The 24,477-nt window shown below is 43.8% G+C and overlaps 1 protein-coding gene across 1 annotated transcript in view; it reads left to right on the top strand.

Annotated features, from left to right (window-relative positions):
• Positions 1-24,477, top strand: part of LOC126339814 (cyclin-dependent kinase-like 4) — a 240,143-nt gene that overhangs the window by 60,413 nt on the left and 155,253 nt on the right. The window contains exon 2 of the mRNA XM_050001663.1: positions 18,033-18,222. Within this exon, the coding sequence (XP_049857620.1) occupies positions 18,033-18,222 (190 nt within the window). The remainder of the gene's footprint in view (positions 1-18,032; positions 18,223-24,477) is intronic.

Here is a 24,477-nt window from a genome sequence, read left to right as displayed (position 1 = left end):
GAATTATTTGACGAGAATTTCGATGTCTCACTTTTGTAAACTGTTTAATCTTTGAAGTAGTACAAAAGTGAAATATCTAACTAGCCTTTTGATCAATAAAATTAACGTACATTCTGGGGTTACTCAACAATTACAAATTATCAGCCAACTCATCTATACTAACGCTCTGGAAAAACGAAAATCAAAATTATTTAACGGCTTTACGTTGCTCACATGAAGACTTCTGCTTCGAAGTTCTCGTAATTTTTACATTAATCTAACACTTGGTGGATTCACAGAGCACACCACAAAAACTACCTACACCAATCTTTTTCACTCACAGACAGCTACCTACCACTGTGCGCCAAGTGCTCCCTTACTCCAACACTACAATCTCAGACCAGAAACAGTATCTTTGGCTCTACAGTCAGCGATCCGCTGTATAAAATCTATCAGAGACATAAATAGTTTATAGTATACTAGTTTCACTTTAGTTTACATTAACATTATTATCGTATTTGGGTGCCAAACACTAGCGTGCTCCAGTAGACTCATACGAGACATCGTTTATAATGTACTAGTTTCACTTTAGTTTACATTAATGTTGTTAATCGTATTCGAGTGCCACATACGAGTGTTCCCCAGTAGACCTTCCAAACTCAACTCTTTGGATTGTAGGACGACCGCATTTTTTTTTCTCTGGTATAAGGCTAGTTATCGCTCTAAATCATTCGACGAAATTTGAACATGATCGGAAACAGGAAAGGGTGTTTATGCATTTTCACCACTCCTTTTTCGCACCTTCCTGTGGTGTGTGTACGGGAAGGGTTGGGGTGAGGGGGACGGGGCCTGCTGCGACACTGACACGCCAAAGAGCCCCGCTAAGACCCGCTAGTTGGGCAACATCCTCACTACCATACGTGCAGCTATTCTGCTCTCTTGAAACATGTTTCTGTACAGAGACACGCTTCACTGATCCCTAATCGCTTGCGGAAACTGCATATTTCCACAGAAGACACGTTGAGAGCAGTATTGGCTATTAATGCCCCCACACTGATGATGGAGAAGGATCCATAAGCTGGAACCACGTCAACTACATGTCTCTTACTCAAAGACATTGGTCTGCCTTTTAGATGATCGCACTGGGTTACTGTACTTTCTATACAAACATTGCGTGTAAGCTTCCTACAAGTAAAGGCTATTGGACTGTTTAATTAGGTGTAGAGTTCATTTCCGTTTGTCGTATTCGTTTTTTAATCCTCAAAGCCGTATGGCCTACCAACACGACCTCGGTTAAAGTCGTTATTCTCACTACGTACCATTACTGACTGCAAAAAATATTGCATGATAAGAGTTCGTTTCACAGCCTATCTGGGATTTAGTGTGAAATATCAATCATAATGAACTCTAGCTCTTACACACACACACACACACACACACACACACACACACACACACACTGTTGAAATTACAGCTCTACTTTGCGCACTCGTCAGTACACTAACCGGCGATAATTGCTCCAGTTACATGAAGTACTCAACGTAAGGCAAATTTTGCGAAAATAAATCGCAATATCGTTTCGTCACTCTCTCGTTAACCAACTGACTTATAACCCCTTTAATATCTTTAAGGCGACCACTCGCCTCGCGTCCTCTTGCAGCGCCAGATCCGACAGACTCCACACTGTTAACTCAACCAATGCGGACTGGTCCGCAGCAGCCGCTCTGCTGATCAGAAAGAGCCAATGTTGTAAGGAAGAGTACACCGCCGTCAGTAATGTGAGCAGTGCACTTACAGGCTCATGAAAGAATTTCAGCACCGGAAAATATTGTTCGAGTGAAGTCTGGAACATACTCCGACGAAATCCCAACACCGTTTATCTGTGAAAGTTGGGGTTAAGAGATCGTCGTATCGAAACGTTTTCAAAAAGGATCTGCATCTGTATCCTTACAAATTTATTTTTTTGCATAAACTAAGGTTTTCAGATGAATTATCGCGTGTTGACTTCTGCTGGTGGTTACAGAGCGACATGGATCATGACTTTTGGATGTCTAGTTTTTCATTTTTTTCAGATGAGGCCTAGTTCAGCCTGTCGATATGTGTGAACTCACAGAACATTCGCCTCTGTGTATAAGAAAATCGCCATTAGTAGTATGAAGAGTTGTTGCATGATCTAAAAGTGTTCGGCGCTCGATGCCTGGGGTCCGCATAGTAATAAGAGTAAAAAAAAGAAAAAAAAGCATTGGGTTATTGACAGAGAGCTGCTGAATGAAATGAGTTTTAAGAGAGCAGAGCGTGAAATCTTCAATCACTACCATAGCAGAATACTGTCAAACGATTTTTCACAAACCCCAAAGAAATTCTGGTCTTACGTAATGGCTGTTAGTGGCACAAATGTTAGTGTCCAGTCATTCACAAATGACACAGAAACTGAAACTGAGGTTAGCACAGCAAAAGCTGAAATCCCTTACTTAATTTTAAAATGTTCCTTTACAGAAGAAAACCCAAGAGAATTGTTCCAGTTTAATCGTCGTACCACTGAAAAGATGAGTGAAATAAGTATTAGTGACAGCGGTGTTGAGAAACAGCTGAAGTAGTTAAAATTGAACAAAGCTCCAGGGCCCGATGGAAACCGTATCGGATTCTATACTGAGTTAACCCCTCTTCTAACTATAATTTCGTAGATCCCTTGAACAAATATCATGCCCATTAGTTGGAAGAAAGCGTAGATCACATTCGTTTGCAAGTAGGATAGCAGAAGTACCGCCCTGTATCCTTGATATCGATTTCTTGTCGAATCTTAGAAGATATTCTGAGCTCAAACATAACGAGGCATTTGTAACCGTATCACCTCCGCAATGCCAACCAACATGGATTCCGAAACCATCGATCATACTAAATCTAGCTCACACTCTTCTCAGTTAATAAATGGAAGCTTCGGACATAGTAGTCAACTAAATGCAGTATTTCCCGATCTCAGAAAATCTTTTGACTCAATACCACAACTATGCTTATTGTCAAAACTACGATCGCACGGAGTATTAAGAGGAATTTCTGATTGGATTGCGGACTTTTTGGCAGGGAGAATGCAGCATGCTATCTTGGATGGAGAGTCATCGTCAGATGTAGAAGTAACTTCGGTTATGCCCCAGGGAACTGTGCTGAGACCCTTGCTGTACATGTTGTACAATGACCTTGCGGACAAGATTAACAGTAACCTCAGACTTTTTGCAGGTGGTGCAGGTACAGGGTGTTTCAAAAATGACCGGTATATTTGAAACGGCAATACAAACTAAACGAGCAGCGATAGGAATATACCGTTTGTTGCAATATGCTTGGGACAACAGTACATTTTCAGGCAGACAAACTTTCGAAATTACAGTAGTTACAATTGTCAACAACAGATGGCGCTGCGGTCTGGGAAACTCTATAGTACGATATTTTCCACATATCCACCATGCGTAGCAATAATATGGCGTAGTCTCTGAATGAAATTACCCGAAACCTTTGGCAACGTGTCTGGCGGAATGGCTTCACATGCAGATGAGATGTACTGCTTCAGCTGTACAATTGTTTCTGGATTCTGGCGGTACACCTGGTCTTTCAAGTGTCCCCACAGAAAGAAGTCACAGGGGTTCATGTCTGGCGAATAGGGAGGCCAATCCACGCCGCCTCCTGTATGTTTCGGATAGCCCAAAGCAATCACACTATCATCGAAGTATTCATTCAGGAAACTAAAGACGTCGGCCGTGCGATGTGGCCGGGCACCATCTTGCATAAACCACGAGGTGTTCGCAGTGTCGTCTAAGGCAGTTTGTACCACCACAAATTCACGAAGAATGTCCAGATAGCGTGATGCAGTAATCGTTTCGGATCTGAAAAATGGGCCAATGATTCCTTTGGAAGAAATGGCGGCCCAGACCAGTACTTTTTGAGGATGCAGGGACGATGGGACTGCAACATGGGGCTTTTCGGTTCCCCATATAAGCCAGTTCTGTTTATTGACGAAGCCGTCCAGGTAAAAATAAGCTTCGCCAGTAAACCAAATGCTGCACACATGCATATCGCCGTCATCAATCCTGTGCACTATATAGTTAGCGAATGTCTCTCGTGCAGCAGTGGTAGCGGCGCTGAGGGGTAGCCGCGTTTGAATTTTGTATGGATAGAGATGTAAACTCTGGCGCATGAGACGATACGTGGACGTTGGCGTCATTTGGACCGCAGCTGCAACACGGCGAACGGAAACCCGAGGCCGCTGTTGGATCACCTGCTGCACTAGCTGCGCGTTGCCCTCTGTGGTTACCGTATGCGGTCGCCCTACCTTTCCAGCACGTTCATCCGTCACATTCCCAGTCCGTTGAAATTTTTCAAACAGATCCTTTATTGTATCGCTTTTCGGTCCTTTCGTTACAGTAAATCTCCGTTGAAAACTTCGTCTTGTTGCAACAACACTGTGTTCTAGGCGGTGGAATTCCAACACCAGAAAAATCCTCTGTTTTAAGGAATAAACCATGTTGTCCACAGCACACTTGCACGTTGTGAACAGCACACGCTTACAGCAGAAAGACAACGTACAGAATGGTGCACCCACAAACCGCGTTGTCTTCTATATCTTTCACATCACATGCAGCGCCATCTGTTATTGAAAATTGTAACTACTGTAATTTCGAAAGTTTGTCCGCCTGAAAATGTACTGTTGTCCCAAGCATATTGCAACAAACGGTGTATTTCTATCGCTGCTCGTTTAGTTTTTATTGCCGTTTCAAATATACCGGTCATTTTTGAAACACCCTGTATCTGTGATGAAGTACTGTCCTGTCAGAAAGAAGCTATATATGTGTTAAGTCAGATCTTGATAAGTTTTAGAGTCATGCAGAGATTGGCAACTTGCTTCAAATGTTCAGAAACGTAAAACTGTGCACTTCACAAAACGAAAGAAACCATAGTATCCTATGACTATAGCATCAATGAATCACAGTTGTAATCGCTCAACTCATACAAATACCTGTGTGTAACACTTTGAAGGAAAATGGAATGATCACGCAGGCTCAGTCGCGAGTAAAGCAGGTGGCAGAATTCTGTTTATTGATAGAATACAGGGGAAGTGCAGTCAGCCTATATAGGATATTGCCTGCAAATGTCTCGTGCGGCCCATTGTAGAATAGTGCTCAACTGTGCGAGGCCAATACCAAACAGAACTAAGAGGGGATATTGAACGCATAGAGAGAAGGGCAGCACGAAAAGTCACAAGTTTGTTTGACCCGCGAGAAAGTGTCACAGCGACGCTGAAGAAGGGGGGTGGACGTCTTGAAGATGATGTAAACTGTCCCGAAAAAGTCTATTTATTAGGTTTCAAGAGCTGACCCGTGTGGAGACCAACTCACAGTTGTCGAACGACTCTACGGATATTTTTAGGAAGACCGGGCAACAGTACTCAACGCTTTGACAACGACATTGGGAGTACCTTGGGTGTTCAGTGAGGAGAGGAGATCAGCATAGGCAGCGCAATCTCCGCGTGATAAGTCTACTTGTGTACCTGTGGGGCAAATTACAGGGTTAGGTGTTTTCAAATAGTCTTCGCACGCTAGAAGAGCTGCAACAGAGCATTCCTTCTGGGATCCTTTCAATGAGATGTTTGGATGTATCTGAAGCATTCGCAAGCACTCTGCATCAAGAGCCGAAGCCCGAGAATGTAGTGATGGTAGATGCTACGGCTTGGAGCGAATTCTACGATTCTTCACTCATCCCGAGAGCGTTCCATTGGGTTCTGTCGGGACTACGGGGAGGCCAATCCGTTTCACGAGTGATTCCTCCCTATGATTTCATGCGAAATATTACAACCACTGTCCTCAATACTCGACACTCCTGTCCATCAGTACGTAAGATATACATTGTCTTGGTTTACCTGTGGTTGTTTCCTCCACTTCCGTCATGTCACGTGCAATCGACTTGGGCAGTTTTAGAGGGACTGAAATGTCTCTGACGGAATTGTTAACCGGATGACATCCAATGACTAGTCCACGCTCAAAGTCTCTGAGCTCTCGTAACCGATCGATTTTGTGTTACTGCTTCTCTACTGACAACACAATACCCCCCCCCCCCCCCCCCCATGCTTTTCTACCGACGGAGATCGCAATTTCGTGATATCCAGTGGTCAGTTTGGCATTGAGTGGATATTTTCTATGAGTTAGTACAGTTTAAGATTATTTTGGCCACCCTGTACATAGGAATAAAATTTTATTAATCTGAGGATATTTGCGCTGTAGCAGATAGGCTATTTCGATTTGCGGACTTCTTCCGTTGCGAAGGAAATACTGGACAAATAGCTGAAAAAATGGTGCCCTTTCCTAGCCACAAAACGAGTATAGTGACTCTGAGTGCTGTGTTGAAAATACAGCGTTTATCGAGCGTAGCTTCAGTGGTGGACATTGGGCATTGGTCAGCCGGCGGCGGCGGCCAGGGGGGCGTGCCGTGGCGTGCCGCAGTGCGACCGCATCGACCGACACGCGCACAGTAACGCCAGCTGCACAGAGCGACCGTCCAGTCTTCACCCTGTTACATAACCCTGTCGTAGAACCGCAACGTGTTATTCCTGCTAACTCGGCAGACCTCACTACATGACGTCCTCTCTGCATCCAGCGAACAGTTTGCTTAGCGGTGCAGAACAAGGTGTCCAAACTACGAGAGACAATCTCTTCCCTAACTGCGAATGAGCTGAGTACGACAGTGTCAGCAACAGTATTCAAGGTTGCAGGTTAATATCGCCTCAACGACGAAGTTGATAGAGACCGAGGGCCAGCTTGGAATGGAAAACAATGGGGAAGTAAATTCTCTATGATCTTTGCACTCTAACTATTCAGGTATTTGCCTTAACGATTTAGGAAAACTGTATTAAACTGAAATTTTAATGGTCGGACTGAGATTTAAAATGTTATCCTCATGCGTGTGCATCCAGTGTTAACATTACGTCACCTGCAAGTCGAAAATGAAGCTGTAGGAAAATCTGTGGTTAGAAACTAGGCTATTAAAGTATAGCACCTGCCATAATCTTAGCCTACTAGGTACACAGGAATTATAGGAAGAACAATTAACGATTTCTTCCACATCAAGAAAGGAAGTAGTTAGAGTAACAGATGCTGTTAGAGCAAGATAAATAAGATTAATCGAAGGCGAAACGACGTAAGGACTGTGGCTGTGTTGGAATGTCATGTAAAATTGTTTACATCATTAAATCTCGTTGTGCTATATATAAATAAAAAAAAATGTTCAAATGCGTGTGAATTCCTAAAGGATCAAACTGTTAAGGTCATCGGTCCCTAGACTTAACACTACTTAAACTAACTTATGCTAAGAACAACAAACACCCATACACGAGGGAGGACTCTTATTTCCAGCGGGAGGACCGCGCAATCCGTGACATGGCGCCTCAAACCGAGCGGCCACTCTGCGCCGCATATAAATTCATTCCTAGTTATTTTATTCAGCATGTGCAGGTGGTATTTCTTCACAGGCTCATTTCGGATGGCGTCCCATTCTGAAGTCAACCTGTTGATTTTACAATTAATATAGCTTACTTACGTCTATGTAAGTTTTATATAAAGTTAGTTTACAAGTTTACTTACGTCTAGCTGGAGTGATGTTCGTAATATATTTTTCAGTGGTTATTTGTCTAGTGGCAAGTAGTATGAACCACGTAATTTCGGCTGTGGAGAATACTATTTTTGAAAGACAAAATGACAGTTCTCGCTCCGCAATGCCTTATTTTTACATTGTAAATCGCATCTCTGAAGGTCAGAGATGATGGCTGTATATCACAGATATTAGAATGTTGTAACTAACTGCAGTTTTATGCTCGTTTTCTTTCATACTTTGTTCGTAAAAGTAGCATTTCGCACAAAGAATACATTAAGAGTGAAACTGAGGTCAAGGAAAGACAAAAGCTTACATTTATTCCAATAAGTATCTACAAAATTTCATGTAAAACAACTGCGCTGAGTTTTGTATTGGGCAAATAGGAAGAAGATTTACAATTAGATTCAAAGTACGCATGAGAAACTGTGATAGCAGGCAGTCACGTGTCTGCTTACACGTAAATAATCAAACACACACAGTAAAACATCGAAAATGGTTTAAAAGTAGAAAACTGATTTGAAAAATAATAATTATTTAGAAAAATTTTAGGAAAAGAAAACTAATCAAAATCACATCGCAAACAAAAATAATAGGTAACCTGTAACTGCACTTAGTAACAAAATTCTGGTCTCTCTGAGCTACAACCACCATTTCTGGCCTTCAGGGATACATCTTACAGTGTAAAAACAAAGCATAGTGAGGCGAGGACTATCTTTGAGTATTTGAAAGGATGCTTCTTATTGTGAGTGGGGAGAGCCATGTTAAAGACAGTAATTCCTTCACTGGTCTGGTGTTCAACTGTGAGCTTGATATTTAGATTCATTTTATTCATTGCATCTGACAGCCTATTTTAGGCCTTTCAAAAGTATTATTGTGTCATCTGCGTTTTTTTTATAATTCATAATTAAGATGGGGACGAGGAGTTGGACAGGGGGAAGGAGGAAGAGAAAATCAAGGAGGAGATGAGTAGATGGATTCAGAGGGAGGAAGACGATATGGGCAGAGGTAAAGGGACCAGATGGACAGAGAGGGTACGTACAGACGGACAGAGGGGGTTAACAGAAGCAGATGGACTGTGAGGTGGGTAAGTAGCAGACAGAAAGAAGGGACAGGTGGAGATGAACAGAAAGTGGTTTGGAGGAGCTGAACAGAGAGAGAGAGAGAGAGAGAGAGAGAGAGAGAGAGAGAAGGAGGTTGACAGAGAGGAGGGCGAGGAGATGGACAATGAAAGGGAGAAGAAGCAGATGGACTAATGAATAAATACATACCCAGACAACGCTCCGTTCTCAGCTAGTTTGTAATAATTTTCAGAAATGACTGTGATACAAAAGTAATTATTAGTGAATAAACACGTGATAAACTGCAGACGCAAGGTTACAATTCCAAACATCTTTTGGATAAAAACTGAAAAGAAGCCAATATAATTCTATATTTCCACACTAATGCTAAATAAATGGGTTAGTAACGTGTGCCATGATCTATATTCAAGGACGATTAAATGAAATACCGATGGTCATCCTTGAACGGGAATCAAAGTCTCTCATTATGAGCAGTGAATTTAATCTCGTACCTAAGGATAGCTGAAAATTCTTCAAATGAAATACATGGTCCACCCACATTTATGTGACCACCGCCTTTATTCGACATCAACGTGCAAAAACCACTCGCAGACGGCAGGTGGCACCACTAACACAGTATATGAAGCGTGAAGCATGTCGTGGGATAGGAGAGGGGGGGGGGGGGGGGGGAGGGGGACAGTGCGATCGTTATCGTAATGCGAAAACGAACGATTTATCTGACGTCCAAAAGACCATCATTATTGCCTTTCGACCAAGGGTGAAAGCGTTTCCCATACGGCTTAGTTTCTAAACTTTTCGAGTGCCGCCGTGGTTAAAGTATACTGTGTATGGCAAAATGGCGCTAACCAAAACCGGCGACGAGGCAACTGTGGTGCACCACGGGCCGTAAATGATAGGGGTGAGCGAAGGCTAAGGTGAGGTGCACTGGCGAATAGACATGCAGCTGTTGAGCAACTGACCACCCAGATGAGTTCAAGGAACTACCGAAAGTGTTTCCTCAACGGCCATTCAGCGAACATTGCTGTGTATGGGCCTCCAGAGCAGGTGTCTGTTTCATGTACCTTTCCTGACTGCTGTCCATTGGGAGGAGTTTGCACACCAATATTGCAACTGGACATCCACTGAATGACGACACGTGGCCTTCCCAGAAGAATCATGTTTTATGTTCCATCGGACGGATGGCCGTTGGCGCATGTGGCGTTAAACGTTTGGAAGCAAACACCCTGCAATAACTGTCGGAAGGGTTCAGGCCGGAGGAGGTAGCGTTACGATTTGGGGAATGTTTTCGTGGCATTCCTTGGGGATCATATTCACACCCACATGCAGTTTTTAGTCCACCGAAAGGTGACATCTACCAACAGGACAACACAACGTGCCACGAATCTGGCATTGTACGTGCGTGGTTCAAAGAGCACCAGGATGAATTTATCACACTCTAGTAGCCACTAACCTCCCCGGATTTTAGCCAAATCGAAAATCTGTGAGACAATTTCGATCTGGCTGTTCGCCTCATGGGTCCTGAGGCGAGAAACCACAGCCCTGCTGATACCTTCCAGAACCTCATTGCCGCGCGGGATTATCCGAGCGGTCTCAGGTGATGCAGTCATGGACTGTGCGGCTGGTCCCGGCGGAGGTTCGAGTCCTCCCTCGGGCTTGGGTGTGTGTGTTTGTCCTTAGGATAATTTGGGTTATGTAGTGTGTAAGCTTAGGGTCTGATGACTTTAGCAATTAGTTCCATAAGATTTCACACACATTTGAACATTTGAATAGAACCTCATTGAATCTCTTCCTGCGCGTCTCGCAAAGGTCTGGGCTGCAAAGGTGGTTATTCGGGCCTTTGGTGAATGATAACATTAATATTTGGACAGTGTATTATGTTTCTAGTCCTAACTATCCTGGAAACACTATTAGTGGAATTTTGTCAGCAGCCTCCATGGACACGCTGCTCAAACTCTGTGACGCTGACACCAGCTTCTCCTCCGAAGTATTGGAGATAGTTATGTCTTCGATCTGCAGTCAAAGTCTTTGGCATTCGTAGCAGACGAGGTCCGTACGTAGAGTGTCTTTTCACTGATAAGATGCAGTCCGGCACACAGTTTTAATCTGCCAGGAAGTTTCATATCAGCGCACACTCCACTTCAGAGTGAAAATCTCATTCTGGAAGATGAATAAAGTTGAATGATTTGCATGACTTTTCTAATGGCTGACTTTTAGTGTTAGATATGCTCTTTGAACGTATGGCATGAAAGCTGTAGACTCAGGCATCACATCGTTATTCTCAACACCTACCCAATTCACAGTTGGTATATAGCGCAACAAGTGCCTGATTTGGCTCTCGCTGTACCAATTCCAGCGAAAGGTAACTTCAGGGCGGGCTAAGTCAACTGAGATATTTTCTGGATGTGAGACGTTACTTGCCTGCATACCTGCAAGTTATTTGAACGGTAGATTTGCCTGGCGAAGCTCAATTTTCATATTACAGTACGAAGTTTGTCGGTAATAATAACAATACATATTGTTCCTGTAGGTCTTTTCTGATATGACCACTGCAAGCAATTACTATGGGGTAATTTTCGCCACTTTTTGCTGACCATGCTCTGCACTGGGAAATATTAAAGTAATGAGAAGGAACATTGATTGATTTTGGGGGGCTCCACGAAGCGGAAAGATGCGACGAGTATCTATCTTGTTAGTGCCATGTGTACTCAAAGTTATACAACAAATGTCATTACATATTCTATAGTCCTCATGTGACAGCAGTGTAACCATAATGATTTAAATACCACTGCCCAATTCTATGGATGTGAGGATGGAAATACATTGTCGGAACTAGTAATGACTACAGGAGCTTGTGTGGAAAAGTCCAAGTTCTAGTCTCGCTTATAAACGGTAACAATGCCCCCGCAGGGTACTAGGGAGAGACAGATAGCTGACTGGAATGAGGTGTTATAAACATTTCAGGAGAAACATGGAGAAGATTTCACATACGTCTCCTGGTCGTATAATAGTGTTAGGTGCAGATTTCAAATTACCAGCTATACACTGGAAGACTCAATTGATTAGGGTGGGTAGGGACAAGAAATCATCTGAAATAGCTCTAACTGTCTTGTCCAAAAATTAAGTTGAGCAGAGAACCGATTCGTGACTGGGACATATTAAATCTACTGTTCATCAATAGGTCCGAATTTTACACTCGTGTAGGTAGAACAGGAAATCAGTGATAAGATCGTTACAGTATAACTGAATACGGCTGTAAATAGGAGTATAAACAAAGGTAAGAAGTTGTTTCTGCTCAGCAGGAGTGGCAAAAAGGAATTTCATATTTCCTGAAGGGTCAACATGAAATGTTCATCTCAGGATCGAAAGCAACGAGAACTTCTGTGCAAACTCAAACGTAGCCACAGACTCAAAGAAAAACAAAAAATGAACGAAACAAAACTAGCATACGGAGAGCCATATGTGAAGCGTTCAACGAACTCTAAAAAAATTCTATTTATTGATTTAACAAAGAAGTATAAGTAGCTTTCGTCTTATGTTAAATCAGTAAACGGATCGAAGGCATCTCTACAGACACTCTGTTACTGTAATAGCATCTATGTCAGATAGAAAACCATCATATTGAACCCCTTTTTCCAAAACTATTTTACGACGGGGAGGGGGCAGGGGAGGACATTTTACTTCGATTCATCCTTTAAATAGTCGCACGGAGAAATGAATGACAGATGTTGGAATAAGTAACCACGGGACTCGTCCTACGAGGCACCTTGTTTCCAGTCATTAACAGTCCATTGTGTTGAAGAGCCCAAGCGAGGCGTAAAGCCTTGTGTCGTGCAGTCGTCAATCGTACAAGAGTGGGCCTGGGCTCCGAAAGCCCATGTTGATGATGTTTCGTTGAATGGTTCGCACATTGACACTTTTTGATGACCCATCATTGAAATCAGCAGCACTGCGGAAGGGTTGCACTTTTGTGACGGTGAACGATTTTCTGCAGTCATCGTTAGTCCCGTTGTTGCAGGACTTTTTTCCGCCTGAGCTATGTCGAGGATTTGATGTTTTACCGGGTTCCTGATATTCACGGAAGACTCGTGAAACGATCGTACGGGAAAAATCCCCACTTCATTGGTACCCAGGAGATGCTGTGTCCCACCGCTCGTGCACCGAGTATAACACCACCTTCAAACTCACTTAACTCGTGATAAGCTGCCATCGTAGCAACAGTAACCGATCTAACAACTGTGTATATCTTGTATAGGTGTTGCCGACCCCCGCGATGTATTCTGCCTGTTCACATACCTCTGTATTTGACTACTTATGCCTATACCACTTACTTGGTGCCTCAGTGTAGTTCGGCACTGCCGCCTAATGGATAAAATAAGAGGATACGAAATATCAGACCAACTGGTGACAGGATTGAAGAGTTTCTAGCAAACAAAACACAACTTACCATTGTAAATAGAGAGAATTCTTCAGACTTGAAATTAAATTCATACTAATCTTTAGGGAGTATTTCAGAACCATTACATAGTGGAAATAGTCGGAATTTCCATAAGACCATGTATACAGAGAAGTCGCGACGCTAGAAATGCAGGATGACAAGCAGGGAATCGACATTTGGTGCGGGGAATGGCAATTGACCCTCAACGTTAACAAATGTAACGTACTGCTCATGAATAGCAGAAACATTCATTATCGTATGGTTCTTCCATTTGACCGATGAAGTTTTCCATTTGCAAGATATGCAACCATTCAGACTTTACCCGTGATAATTTCACGGAAACATCTTGACCGCTGAAAACTATATTTATTACCTGGTTCGAGTCATCATCATCTGGTAACTGTGACAAAATTTAGATGAAATAGAAATTAGAAAAGCTAACTCATAATAATTATAAGGCCAATGTTACATTAGGAACCGTAGTACATACGATGTACCAACCTGTCATGAGGCACATACAAAGATCGTACAGCACGCTAGGCAACTAAGCAGAATGTCCACATACTTCATCGAGAGAGAAAGGAATACCCCCTTCCTTCTTCGTTCCCCTTTATGCTGCCCTCCCGCCGCGCGGAGTGGCCGCGTGGTTAGAAGCGCCATGTCACTGATTGCACGGCCCCTCCCGCTGGAGGTTCGAATCCTCCCTGGGGCATGGGTGTGTATGTTCTGCTTATCATATGTTAGTTTAAATAGTATGTAAGTCTAGGGACCGATGCCCCCAGTAGTTTGCTCCCTTAGGAACACACACACATTTTGAGCTGCCCTTCCATCTTGTTCGCCGGCCGCGGAGGCCGAGCTGTTCTAGGCACTTCAGTACGAAACCGCGCGCCTGCTACCGTCGCAGGTTCGAATGCTGCCTCGGGTATGTATGTGTGTGATGTCCTTAGGTTAGTTGGGTTTAAGTAGTTCTAAGTTCTAGGGGACTGATGAGCTCAGATGTTAAGTCTCATTGTGCTAAGAGCCATTTGAACCTTCTTGTTCCTTGGTTCTCCACTCTCCCCAACTCAGGCCTACTTTCCTACACACCTCCGCTGTTCTTTCCCGCCCCTCCGAGTAATTCAGTAATTCAACATCTGCCTCCATCTGCCCTCCAATCTGCACTTGGTGACACCCCTCCTCCGCCCCCTCCCCCTCCCTCAGCCAATCCCCCTTGTTCCTATCCATCCCAGGCCACCCTGACAGAGTTGGGAAAATTACTGTTTTGTTTTTGACATGACTCACCTGTCATCTCAGTAAATTGTATATTTCTCGCTTTATGTAAGTCTGCAGGCTTTCGTGGCCGTTTTAACTAAAGTTAAAATCGTTTGCATTGTTAGGCCATGTTAGATTTTCTTCTAAAATAATCGACATTTCGACCCCTCTGCTGCTTTGTTTAGAAAATGGTAGTTAGAATAATTGTAGTATGTTCCTTTATAATGGTGGCTTTTGCATTGATTTCTTTCTCAGTGGAATATTTGTATATTGTGCCTAGTTGCTAAGTGTGCTCTATGACATTTGTATGTGCCCCATAATAGATTTTGACTCATAACGTATTCTATGCTTTATTTTGGGCGTCGTCAATATGATGCTTAATGTATGATGCCACTGTCCACTATACCAACTCCCTTAATATCTATCCTACCGCAGGGGTGCCCGAAGGCTCCATATTTTCCCCTCCCCTCTACCTCTTGTACACTGCAGATTAGCCCAAATCTCCCTTGCCCGTTCACCCCCTCAGATTTGCTGACGACACCGCATTCTTGGCCCTTTATCCTAACCTTCAAACCATCGTGACCAGTTCATCACACAGTGCAACCAGTGGCTCCTTTGCATCAACCCGTCCAAGACCCAGGCAACCATCATATGTCATACCACCTGGTCCTTCCAATTTCGCAATTTTTCCTCATCATTTATCGCCGTGATATCCACCTCACTCCTACCCAGAAATACTTTGGCCTCACCCTGGACCGTCATTTCATCTGGACTACCCATCTTCTTACGATCCAACACAAAGCCCACAATAGACTCTGCCTCCTGAAACCCCTGCCAGGTCGGACATGGGGACTGCACTCTTCCACCATCTTTCACATCTACAAATCCTGATCCATCCAATCCTTTGTTATGCCAGTATCGCCTGGATCTCTGGCCCACCCAGATTCTATAAGGCCCTCCAAATTGCTGAATGCCATGCACTTTGCCCTCACCTTCTGCATTCATCCTCAACAACTTCATCCTCTTCCCACATATACTCCTTTTCGCCGAACACATCAGCACCCTATCCATCATCCCCACATAAGATGCCCCACCCCCCCAGTGTCTTCTATCCTCTCTACCCCAAGCTTGTTATGTTCCTTCACCATCGTGTCCTGCCCTATCTCCATCTCCATAATTTCCTTTCGCTATGTCTACTGCTTCCAGTGCCTACTGTTTCCAGATGATGAGCTTTGTCCTAATATCCCCTCTTACCAACTCTAAACCCACCTTCCCTCTCTCCCTCCTCAGAGCTCCCTCTCTCATCCTCATCCCTTCCCTCCTCCACCCTTCCCTCTGCTGTCCCCTCCCTTTCCAGTGCACCCCTCCTGTGTCTCTGTGCTCCCTCCTGATTTGCCTTCCCTCTCCATCTCGCAGCCCATCCGTCTCCTGCCCCTTCGTATTCCCCCCAACCTCATATTTCATTCCACTGTCCCCAGCCCCCTCCCTCACTACCCCCTCCTCTCCTCCCTTTTTCCGTCCTCTCAGGCCTCCACTCCCTTGGAAGGTCTCTCCCAGCAGTTTTTATTCTTTGTCATGTGTGATCAATCTTCTACAGTGAAGTTTCATTGTTCTGCACTGTTTAATGTTACTGCCAGCCCTCCCCTGGCTATATAGTGCAGGGGAATGAAATCACAATAAAAGAAAAAAATTGTCCTTTGTCCCACTCCCTTCCCATTCTCCTGAGCGGTTTTTTCCTCCCTCATACACGCCCTCCATTTCCAGTGCACATCTTTTGTGTATCTGCACTCCCTCTTGACTTGCTTTCGCTATCCATCTCCCACCTACCCGTCTCCTGCCCCAGTTTTTACTCTTCGTCGTGTGTGCTCCATCTCGTGCAGTGGTTTTAAATTGTCGTCGTTCGGTGTGTTTTACTATTCTAGCCAACCTTTACCTTGTGCATATGACTTCAGTGTACTTTATGTGCTCCACAAATCACCAACTGTATTTTCTATCTTTATGTGGACTTTTTTAGCTGTCCCACATGAATGTCCTGTGCTGCTGCCAGCCTTCCCGTGCCCATTTGGAGCAGAGGAATGAAATTACAATAAATGAAATAATGTCATTTCCTTATTTTGCCACAATTATGATGACATGTCATAAATAAAGTCGTTTGTGATTAATACATTTCCATGGAATTAATATTTTTTTGATAATACAACTGCAGAAAAATCACTGGGAGCAGTTACGTTAATATAACATGCAGGAGCTTGCGTAAAAATTGATTAAAAATGGAACGCCCACACAAAACTAATTTGATGTAACATAGATGGGAGACATATTCTTTGGAAGAATCCCCAAAAACTGTGGTCCACCTACAAAGGAGACAGATTATATAATCCTCGTTCGATCAATACTTGAAAGTTGCTCACACGTGTGGGATCTGTACCAGATAGGATTGATACAGAACATAGCGAAGATAAAAACAAAAGTATCTTTCGATACAGAACATAGAGAAGATAGAAACAAAAGTATATTTTTTCATTACGTAAGCGAGATAGTATCCCAGAGATACTCATCCAACTCCAGTGTCAGACCGTGTAGGAGAGACGTTATGCACCACAGTGTGTTTTACTGCTAAAATTCCGAGATCGTACGTTCCTAGAGGAGTCAACCAATTCCTCCTACGTATTCTCAAGAAAGAACCATGAGCACAAAATCAGAGAGGTTCGAGCTCACATGTAGGCTTACCAACAAGCTATCTTTCTGTGAAGTGTTTGCTACTGGAAAAGGAAAGAAGGGAAGTGGCGCTGGTGCACAAAATACTCTCCGTGACACACCACAAGGCGGTTTCTGGAGTGTGGATGTACGAGGTGTTTTCAGTAAGTACTGTAACACTTTTTTTTCGATGTATTTACGGAGAAAAATTGCGGATTCTGCTGTCGGGCATCGTGGAACATTCCAGCTTCGGACCCCATAATTTTATTACTTTCCTATAGGTGGCAGCGCCTTCATAATGGCGTCTGCAACAGAGGTGCATTCCAAAGAGAGAACTATGATTGAGTTGCATTTGTCAGAAAACCAGATCATCACAGATACTCATAAGCGCTTGCAGAATATCTACAGAGAACTGGCAGTGATCAAAAGCACAGTGAGTAGTTATTGTTATACTCCCAGGAACTTGAAGAAGTGACTGCAGCGTGTTCGCCTTCCCAAAAATACGAACGAACTTCTCCTTCGGCATGACAGTGCAAGTTCTCACATAAATCTGTGCACGCGAGATGGACTGATCTTCCTCATTCACCCTACAGCCCGAATCTCACACCTTTCGACTTTCATCTATTTGGACCACTAAAGGATGCTCTTCGTGGGAAGCATTAAGTGAACGATTGGGAGGTTACTAATGGAGCAGGACCCGTAGAGGTGTGCCATGCGGGCATCCATATCATCCCAGTAAGACCATCACATTGAACGGGGATTACGTTCAAAAATAGGGTTTTGTAGCCAGAAGAGTGGGGAACAATACGGTGTACTGGATAACTTATTAAAACCAACCTGCTTTCAGAAAAGATGTATTGTACTAATTACTGAACACCCCTGGTAGATATACTTCATTAGGGAGCAATTGGTTCGCTCAGAGCAACAGTGGATGGTACCGTGCGCTTTGTTGCCGGCAGGTCGCGCACCTCGTCGCGCCTCATGGAGCGCTACGAGAAGCTGGCCAAGCTGGGCGAGGGCAGCTACGGGCTGGTGTTCAAGTGCCGCAACAGGGACACGGGTCAGCTGGTGGCCATCAAGAAGTTCGTCGAATCTGAGGACGACCCGCTCATCCGCAAGATCGCGCTGCGTGAAGTCCGGATGCTCAAGGTGAGTTGTTTGCGGTAGATTGTAGTAGCAACTATCGTCTCTGGCTGTGTGCTTCGTGAATCCCACATGGCATAAAGAACATTCTGTGTATAGGATGGAAAGAGCAACAAATTGATCCTTGCAGCTCTTCTATTTGAAACAGCGGCATTAAGTTTGTTTACCTGGAAGGCGCTACTTGGGGAGTGGACGGGCGGGGTACAAATGGAGGAGGTGGGTCTTCCAACCGCTCAAATACCATCATCTTGGAGTTTACGTCCGACTAGATGATTTGGGTTTGCCGTGATATAATGTTTGTAAATGTTGACGTTGATACTTTGCGCTAAAGTATGTAGAGAATGAGTTCAAACTGAAATACAACAAATAGCTCCTGCGATATAACCACCACCAAGCTGATGTTTCACCCTAGGCACCAAGTACCAAAATAGCCGATTACGGCTTTCTTCATTTTCAACTTTATTAGGGAGGGGTACCAAGAAGAACTTTGTGTACTTCTCATCAGTGTGACAATAGTCACCTACACCTAAATATACATCCTCCTCGAGCCACAGTATGGTGTATGTGACAGCAATGTAACAATAATATCCATTTGCACTCACAAGTAAAGCAAGGGAAAAACGACTTGCTATAAGCCCACGTATGGGCCCTAATGTATCTCATTTTATCTTCCTGGTCATTATGTGAAATATACACTGAGCGCCAAAGAAACTAGTAGAGGCATACGTATTCATATACAGGAATATGTAAAGAGCCTGAATACGGCGCAGTGGTCGCGCAGCTGTTAGATCGGTTCTGTTGCTATAAAGGCAAGTTATCAGGATTTAACATCAAATCTCCGACATCGCTGCGGCCAGAATAAAGTCCTGTAACGACGGGACCAACGACGCCTGCAGACAATCGTTAAACGCTACAGAAATGCAACCCTTCCGCAGATTGCTGCTGATTTCAGTGATGGGTCATCACCAAGTGACAATGTGCGAATCGTTCGGCGGAATATAATCGATATGGGCTTGCGGAGCCGAAGGCCCACTCGCGTACCGTTGATGACTGCACGTCAAAAAGCCAAGGGCCTGTCAACACCGACATTGGACTGTTCATGACTGGAAACATGTTGTCTGGTGGGACGAGTCTTGTTTCAAATTGTACTGAGCGGATGGACGTGTACGGGTATGGAGACAACCTCATGAATCTATGGACCCTGCATGTCAGTAGGGCGCTTTTCAAGCTGATAGTGGCTCTGTAACAGTATGGGGCATGTGGAAGTGGAGTGATATGGAACCCCTGATACATCTAGACACGACTCTGACAGGTGTCGCGTACTTAAGCATCCTGTCTCATAACCTGCATCCATTCATGTCTATTATGCATAGCGACGGACTTGGACAGTTCCAGTAGGACACACCATCCGGAATTGCTACGGAGTGGCTCGAGGAACACTCTTCTTAGTTTCAACACTTCTGCTGTCTCCGAACTCGCCAGACATCAACAATACTGAGCAGTTCTGGGATGCCTTCCAGCGTGCTGTTCAGAAGGGATCTCCTCCCCTCGTACTGTTACGGATTTACGGACAGCCCTACAGGGTTCATGGTGTCAGTTCCCTCCAGCACTACTTGAGACATTAGTCGAGTCCATGTCTGGTAGTGTTGCGACCCTTCCGCGTGCTCGCGGGGGCCCTACACGATATTACGCAGGTGTACCAGTTTCTTTTGTTGGTGGCAGTAGAATTATGCTGCAGTCAGCCTAAAATGAATGTTCTCTAAATTTTCTCAGAAGCGCTCCTCGGAAGCAATGTCGCCTTCTCTTCACCTGTGATAATCGTGTCGGTTCCCGGAATTTCTGGAATTTTGAGAATGTACATTTGGAGCACTGCATTGTATGGTAGTGAAACGTGGACTGTGGGATAACCGGGAAAGAAGAGAGTCGAAGCATTTGAGGAGTAGTGCTACAGACTAATGTTGAAAATTAGGTGGACTGAGAGGTAAGGATAGAGGAGGATCTGTGCCGAATGGGAGAGGAAAGAAATATTTGGAAATTACTGACAAGGAGAAGGGACAGGATGATAGAACATCTATTAAGACATCAGGGAATAACTTCGATAGTACTATAGGGAGCTGTAGAGAGCAGAAACTGTAGAGAAAGGTAGAGACTGGAAAACATCCAACAAGTAATTGAGGACGTAAGGCCGGCCGGAGTGACCGAGCGGTTCTAGGCGCTACAGTCTGGAACCGCGCGACCGCTACGGTCGCAGGTTCGAATCCTGCCTCAGGCATGGATGTGTGTGATGTCCTTAGGTTGGTTACGTTTAAGTAGTTGTAAGTTCTAGGGGACTGATGACCACAGCAGTTAAGTCCCATAGTGCTCAGAGCCTTTTTTTTTTGTGAGGACGTAGGGTGCAAGTGCTACTTTGAGATGAAGAGTTTGGCACAAGAGAGGAATTCGTGCCGGGCCGCGTCCGTCCAGTCAGAAGACAGACGAAAACAAATCTTTGTTTTGTCCGCCAGTCCGCCAGCAAGGCCTGATGAATCCGATGCTCCACACAAGGCTCCAGAAACAGCTCCTCGGTAAGTCAGGGGAACAAAGCATGTGCTTATACCCACCATGCGATGGCTGCTGCTTTTGCTGTGTAATACGCCACCGGCGCCCATCATATACCTCTCTGCTGGCTCTAAATTCCGATTGGTCCATTGTCACACACAAGACCCAATAACGCTGTCACCATAGCACGCTTGTCACCTTCGGTGCCCTGTGTTCTGGTGCTCTGGTACTGGGGCACCGCCTGGTGTGGCAGGAAGACACCACCAAGGCACCATGAACCTTAGCCTCAACTTCCTTTGGAGCGTAATTTAGCTGCGCCTCATAACTACAGCACAATATGTAGAGCTCTTATTGCACAATGACAACAAACATTCTTCTTTGTGATATTCTGGAGGCTCTATTTTTTCCTTTTTCAATTTCGATTTTCTCCAGAGGGAGGATGGGGTGTGGCAGCAGCGTAATACACCGCTCTGCAGCTTACAGATGAAGTTAAAAAAACATAATGAGGAGAAATAGCAATAAAAACAGGTGATAAAAGGTGACAGCTTAAGACGAGCTTGGTGAAAAGTTGTGAAGAAAATATAAAAACAAAGAATGGGCAATACTGATTAAAACACAATTAGACAGGTACAATTAATAAAACATGGCGAGAATCTGATTTCTGTTCACATCACTTAAAAGGAGGACACACAACACTAAATACTTACGGAAAACACTGCGCTATAGAGTACAAATGCAGATGGGGGCAAGGGGGAGGACCCATACAGATGAGGGGGAAAAGGGGGAGAGGAGAGGAAAAGCAAAAAAAAAGGGGGGAGCCGATGGAGGGAGAGGACACAGAAAAAGGAGGAGCTGGGCGGACGCAAGATGGAGTGGGAAAAACACTGGAGGGGAAAGAAAAACGACTCGGGGGAGAGAAAGGAATCGACGACAGGCGTGTACAGAAGGTGAGGCAGAGTGCACAGTGCTCGAGGATCTTGAGGGACTTATAGAATTTGGGGGAGGGGGGAAGGTTATCCAAGTAGGATTCGCATAACAGAGGATGGGGCGGATTAGCGATTTGTAGGTGTGGAGGATTGTAGAGGGGTTCAATCCCCATGTCTGGCCAGAGAGAAGTTTAAGAAGATGGAGGCTATTGTGGACTCTGCATTGAATAGAGCGGAGATGAAGGACCCGGGTGAGGTGACGGTCAATGGTAAGTCCAAAGTAGGTGAGGGTGGGGGAGAGGCGGACAGGAAGGGTGAAGATGGTAAGGAAAAAAATCAGGGAGCCGGAAGGAGCGAGTGGTACGACCTACAATGATTGCCTGGTTCTTGCAGAATTGATTTTGAGGTGCCACTGGTTACACCATGTGGCAAAAAGGTCAAGGTGATTCTGGGGAAGGCGTTGGGACCATTGAAGTTTATGAATGAGGTCACAAGGAACGCAGTGTCATCGGCATACTGGACTGGACTGGAGGGGGAGGGACGGGGTTTGGGCACATCTGCTGTGTACAGGCCTGAGACTCTTTCCATTTACAGTATTAAAAAAACTGATATACTAACTTCACTTTAACCATGTATTAACTTCCGCTGGCTAACCCGTCTTCAATCACGTATCGGTTCTCGTCTATCGTAAGCACGTACTTTGTTCGCCTATTTACATGTTTCGTATCGTAACTGTAACGACAAAAATCTGCGGAATTTTGAGTGAATGTGTCGACAGTCACTATTTCCGAATTCACGACTCGACTAGGTAGGAGGGTTTTTCCAAACTATGGCGCTACTGAAGCATGACATTACAGTTGTATTAAAATTTGTCATTTGTTATTGTTAAGACAATGGCACCTCAGAACTGACCATGTGTTTTGTTTACATCAGACGTTTAAAATAAAGCATTGTAAGAAAAGGAAATGTCACTTAAATGCTTTTATCGGGTGATATTTTTATGATATTCATGAATACCTAATTCAGGAACAGAATTTATAATTGTTGCGTTCAACTTTCAGCAGTCATAATGAACGGCAATAAAAAAAATCGCAAGACAGCTGTACCTGGTGATTTCTTTATTTTTACAACCGGTTTCGTCGCATTTATGAGAAATTTTAATTGTATCGAGAATTTTTAAGAATTTCCTTTTGCTAATATTGTTACAGATCTTAGATAAATTATTTAAACAGACATTAAAGTCAAAATTAAAATGTACTTATAACAGTGCCACATTAACGCATCAAGACCGCCCCTGCCCACCAAAATTTCCAATCAAAAATCAATCAAATCCCTAATGAGGTGAAACCTTAGAAATAAATACACTACGGCATCGTGGTGCACAATGCTGTGGTGTAATCCGAGAAAAAAAAACATTTGTAATAACAAGGAGTAAAAATGAATGACAAAAACAAGGAAAGATTAAAACTGGGGCCTCCAACGAGCTGGATAACCAACTTCGACCAACCCCTCACCACCCGCCTCCACGCACCCACCCTCACACGATTGTGAATAAATCTCAAGATCCTGAGAACGACAGGGCAACAAGCAGCTAAGCGTATGCGTGTGATAATCGTTAAATTAAAGCCGTAACATTTTGATATAGTTATTATTCGATGTAATCTTTTATGAAGCAAACTGTATCAAGTGTAATGACATCTAATGACGACAGAAATTTAAGATAGGAAGGTAAAAAATCATAACTTGATAACTTGAAGTAATATCTGCCATGGTCACGTGTGAGCAAATGTCAGGGGGGGGGGGGGGCAAAATAGTTACTTAGCTCGCTGGAGACCTCAATTTTGATCTTACCTTATTTAAGTCTTTAGTTGTTACTCATTGTACTTACATATATATTTTTTTCGTAGTGCGCCACCGCACTATTCGCCCCGAAGCCCTGTTTTATTTATTTTGACGACTTCCCTTCTTCAGTGGCCTTGGTGAGCAGATGTGACAGTCTTGTAAGTATGTTTTAATTGTGATGCCTGTTTAAATATTTTACGCAAGATCTACAAAAAAATTTAAAAAATTTCTCAAAAATTGTCTAAAATATTTAAAATTGTTAAAAGTTTCTTACAATATTTTGATCATATGTATGTCATATGGAATGCTTTCCTTTTAACGTGGTTCACCTGAAGATGCAGTTTTAACGCAGCGGTACCGATTGTGAAAGTAAAAAAAAATAAAAAATAAATAAACCATTACAGCTGTCTTGTGGTTCATTTTACTTCCTTTCAGTATGAAATTTAGTGGCTGCGCCTGTTCGCATTACAAATTTTTGTCAATAAGTTACCTTAAGAAATGACAAGTGGTTTGCAGAATTATATCATCGTCGTGCTTCTGTAAACGACGAATTTCGGGAAGGTCGACCAAAATTGGCTGTTATTTCAAGAAACATGGACGCTGCGCGCAACGTGACTGAAGGTGATTGCCATGTGACTTACAGGGGCTGGATAAAAATATGGAAACACAGCGAGAAATGGATGCTTGAACATGTAAGCAGATGCAAACCTGCAGGTTGCGCTGTTGTATTTTACCAAAAACGGAACCTGCGCAGTGTCCTCCATACGTTTGTAAGTGTTAGCCGTGGCCAGAATGTTATGTGTGGTTACGGGTGCATTGTGTCGGAGCTAAGTGAATTCGATACTGGGCAAATTGTTGGTGCTCACATGATGGGTGCTTCTGAAACTAAGGGTTTGGTGTTTTAGGAAGCACAGTATCGAAGATTTATACTACTTACAAGGAAAGTGGAAAAACA

Source organism: Schistocerca gregaria, chromosome 1, assembly GCF_023897955.1.
Source record: "Schistocerca gregaria isolate iqSchGreg1 chromosome 1, iqSchGreg1.2, whole genome shotgun sequence".
Lineage (NCBI taxonomy): Eukaryota > Metazoa > Arthropoda > Insecta > Orthoptera > Acrididae > Schistocerca > Schistocerca gregaria.
This window is presented reverse-complemented; position numbering and strand designations above follow the sequence as displayed.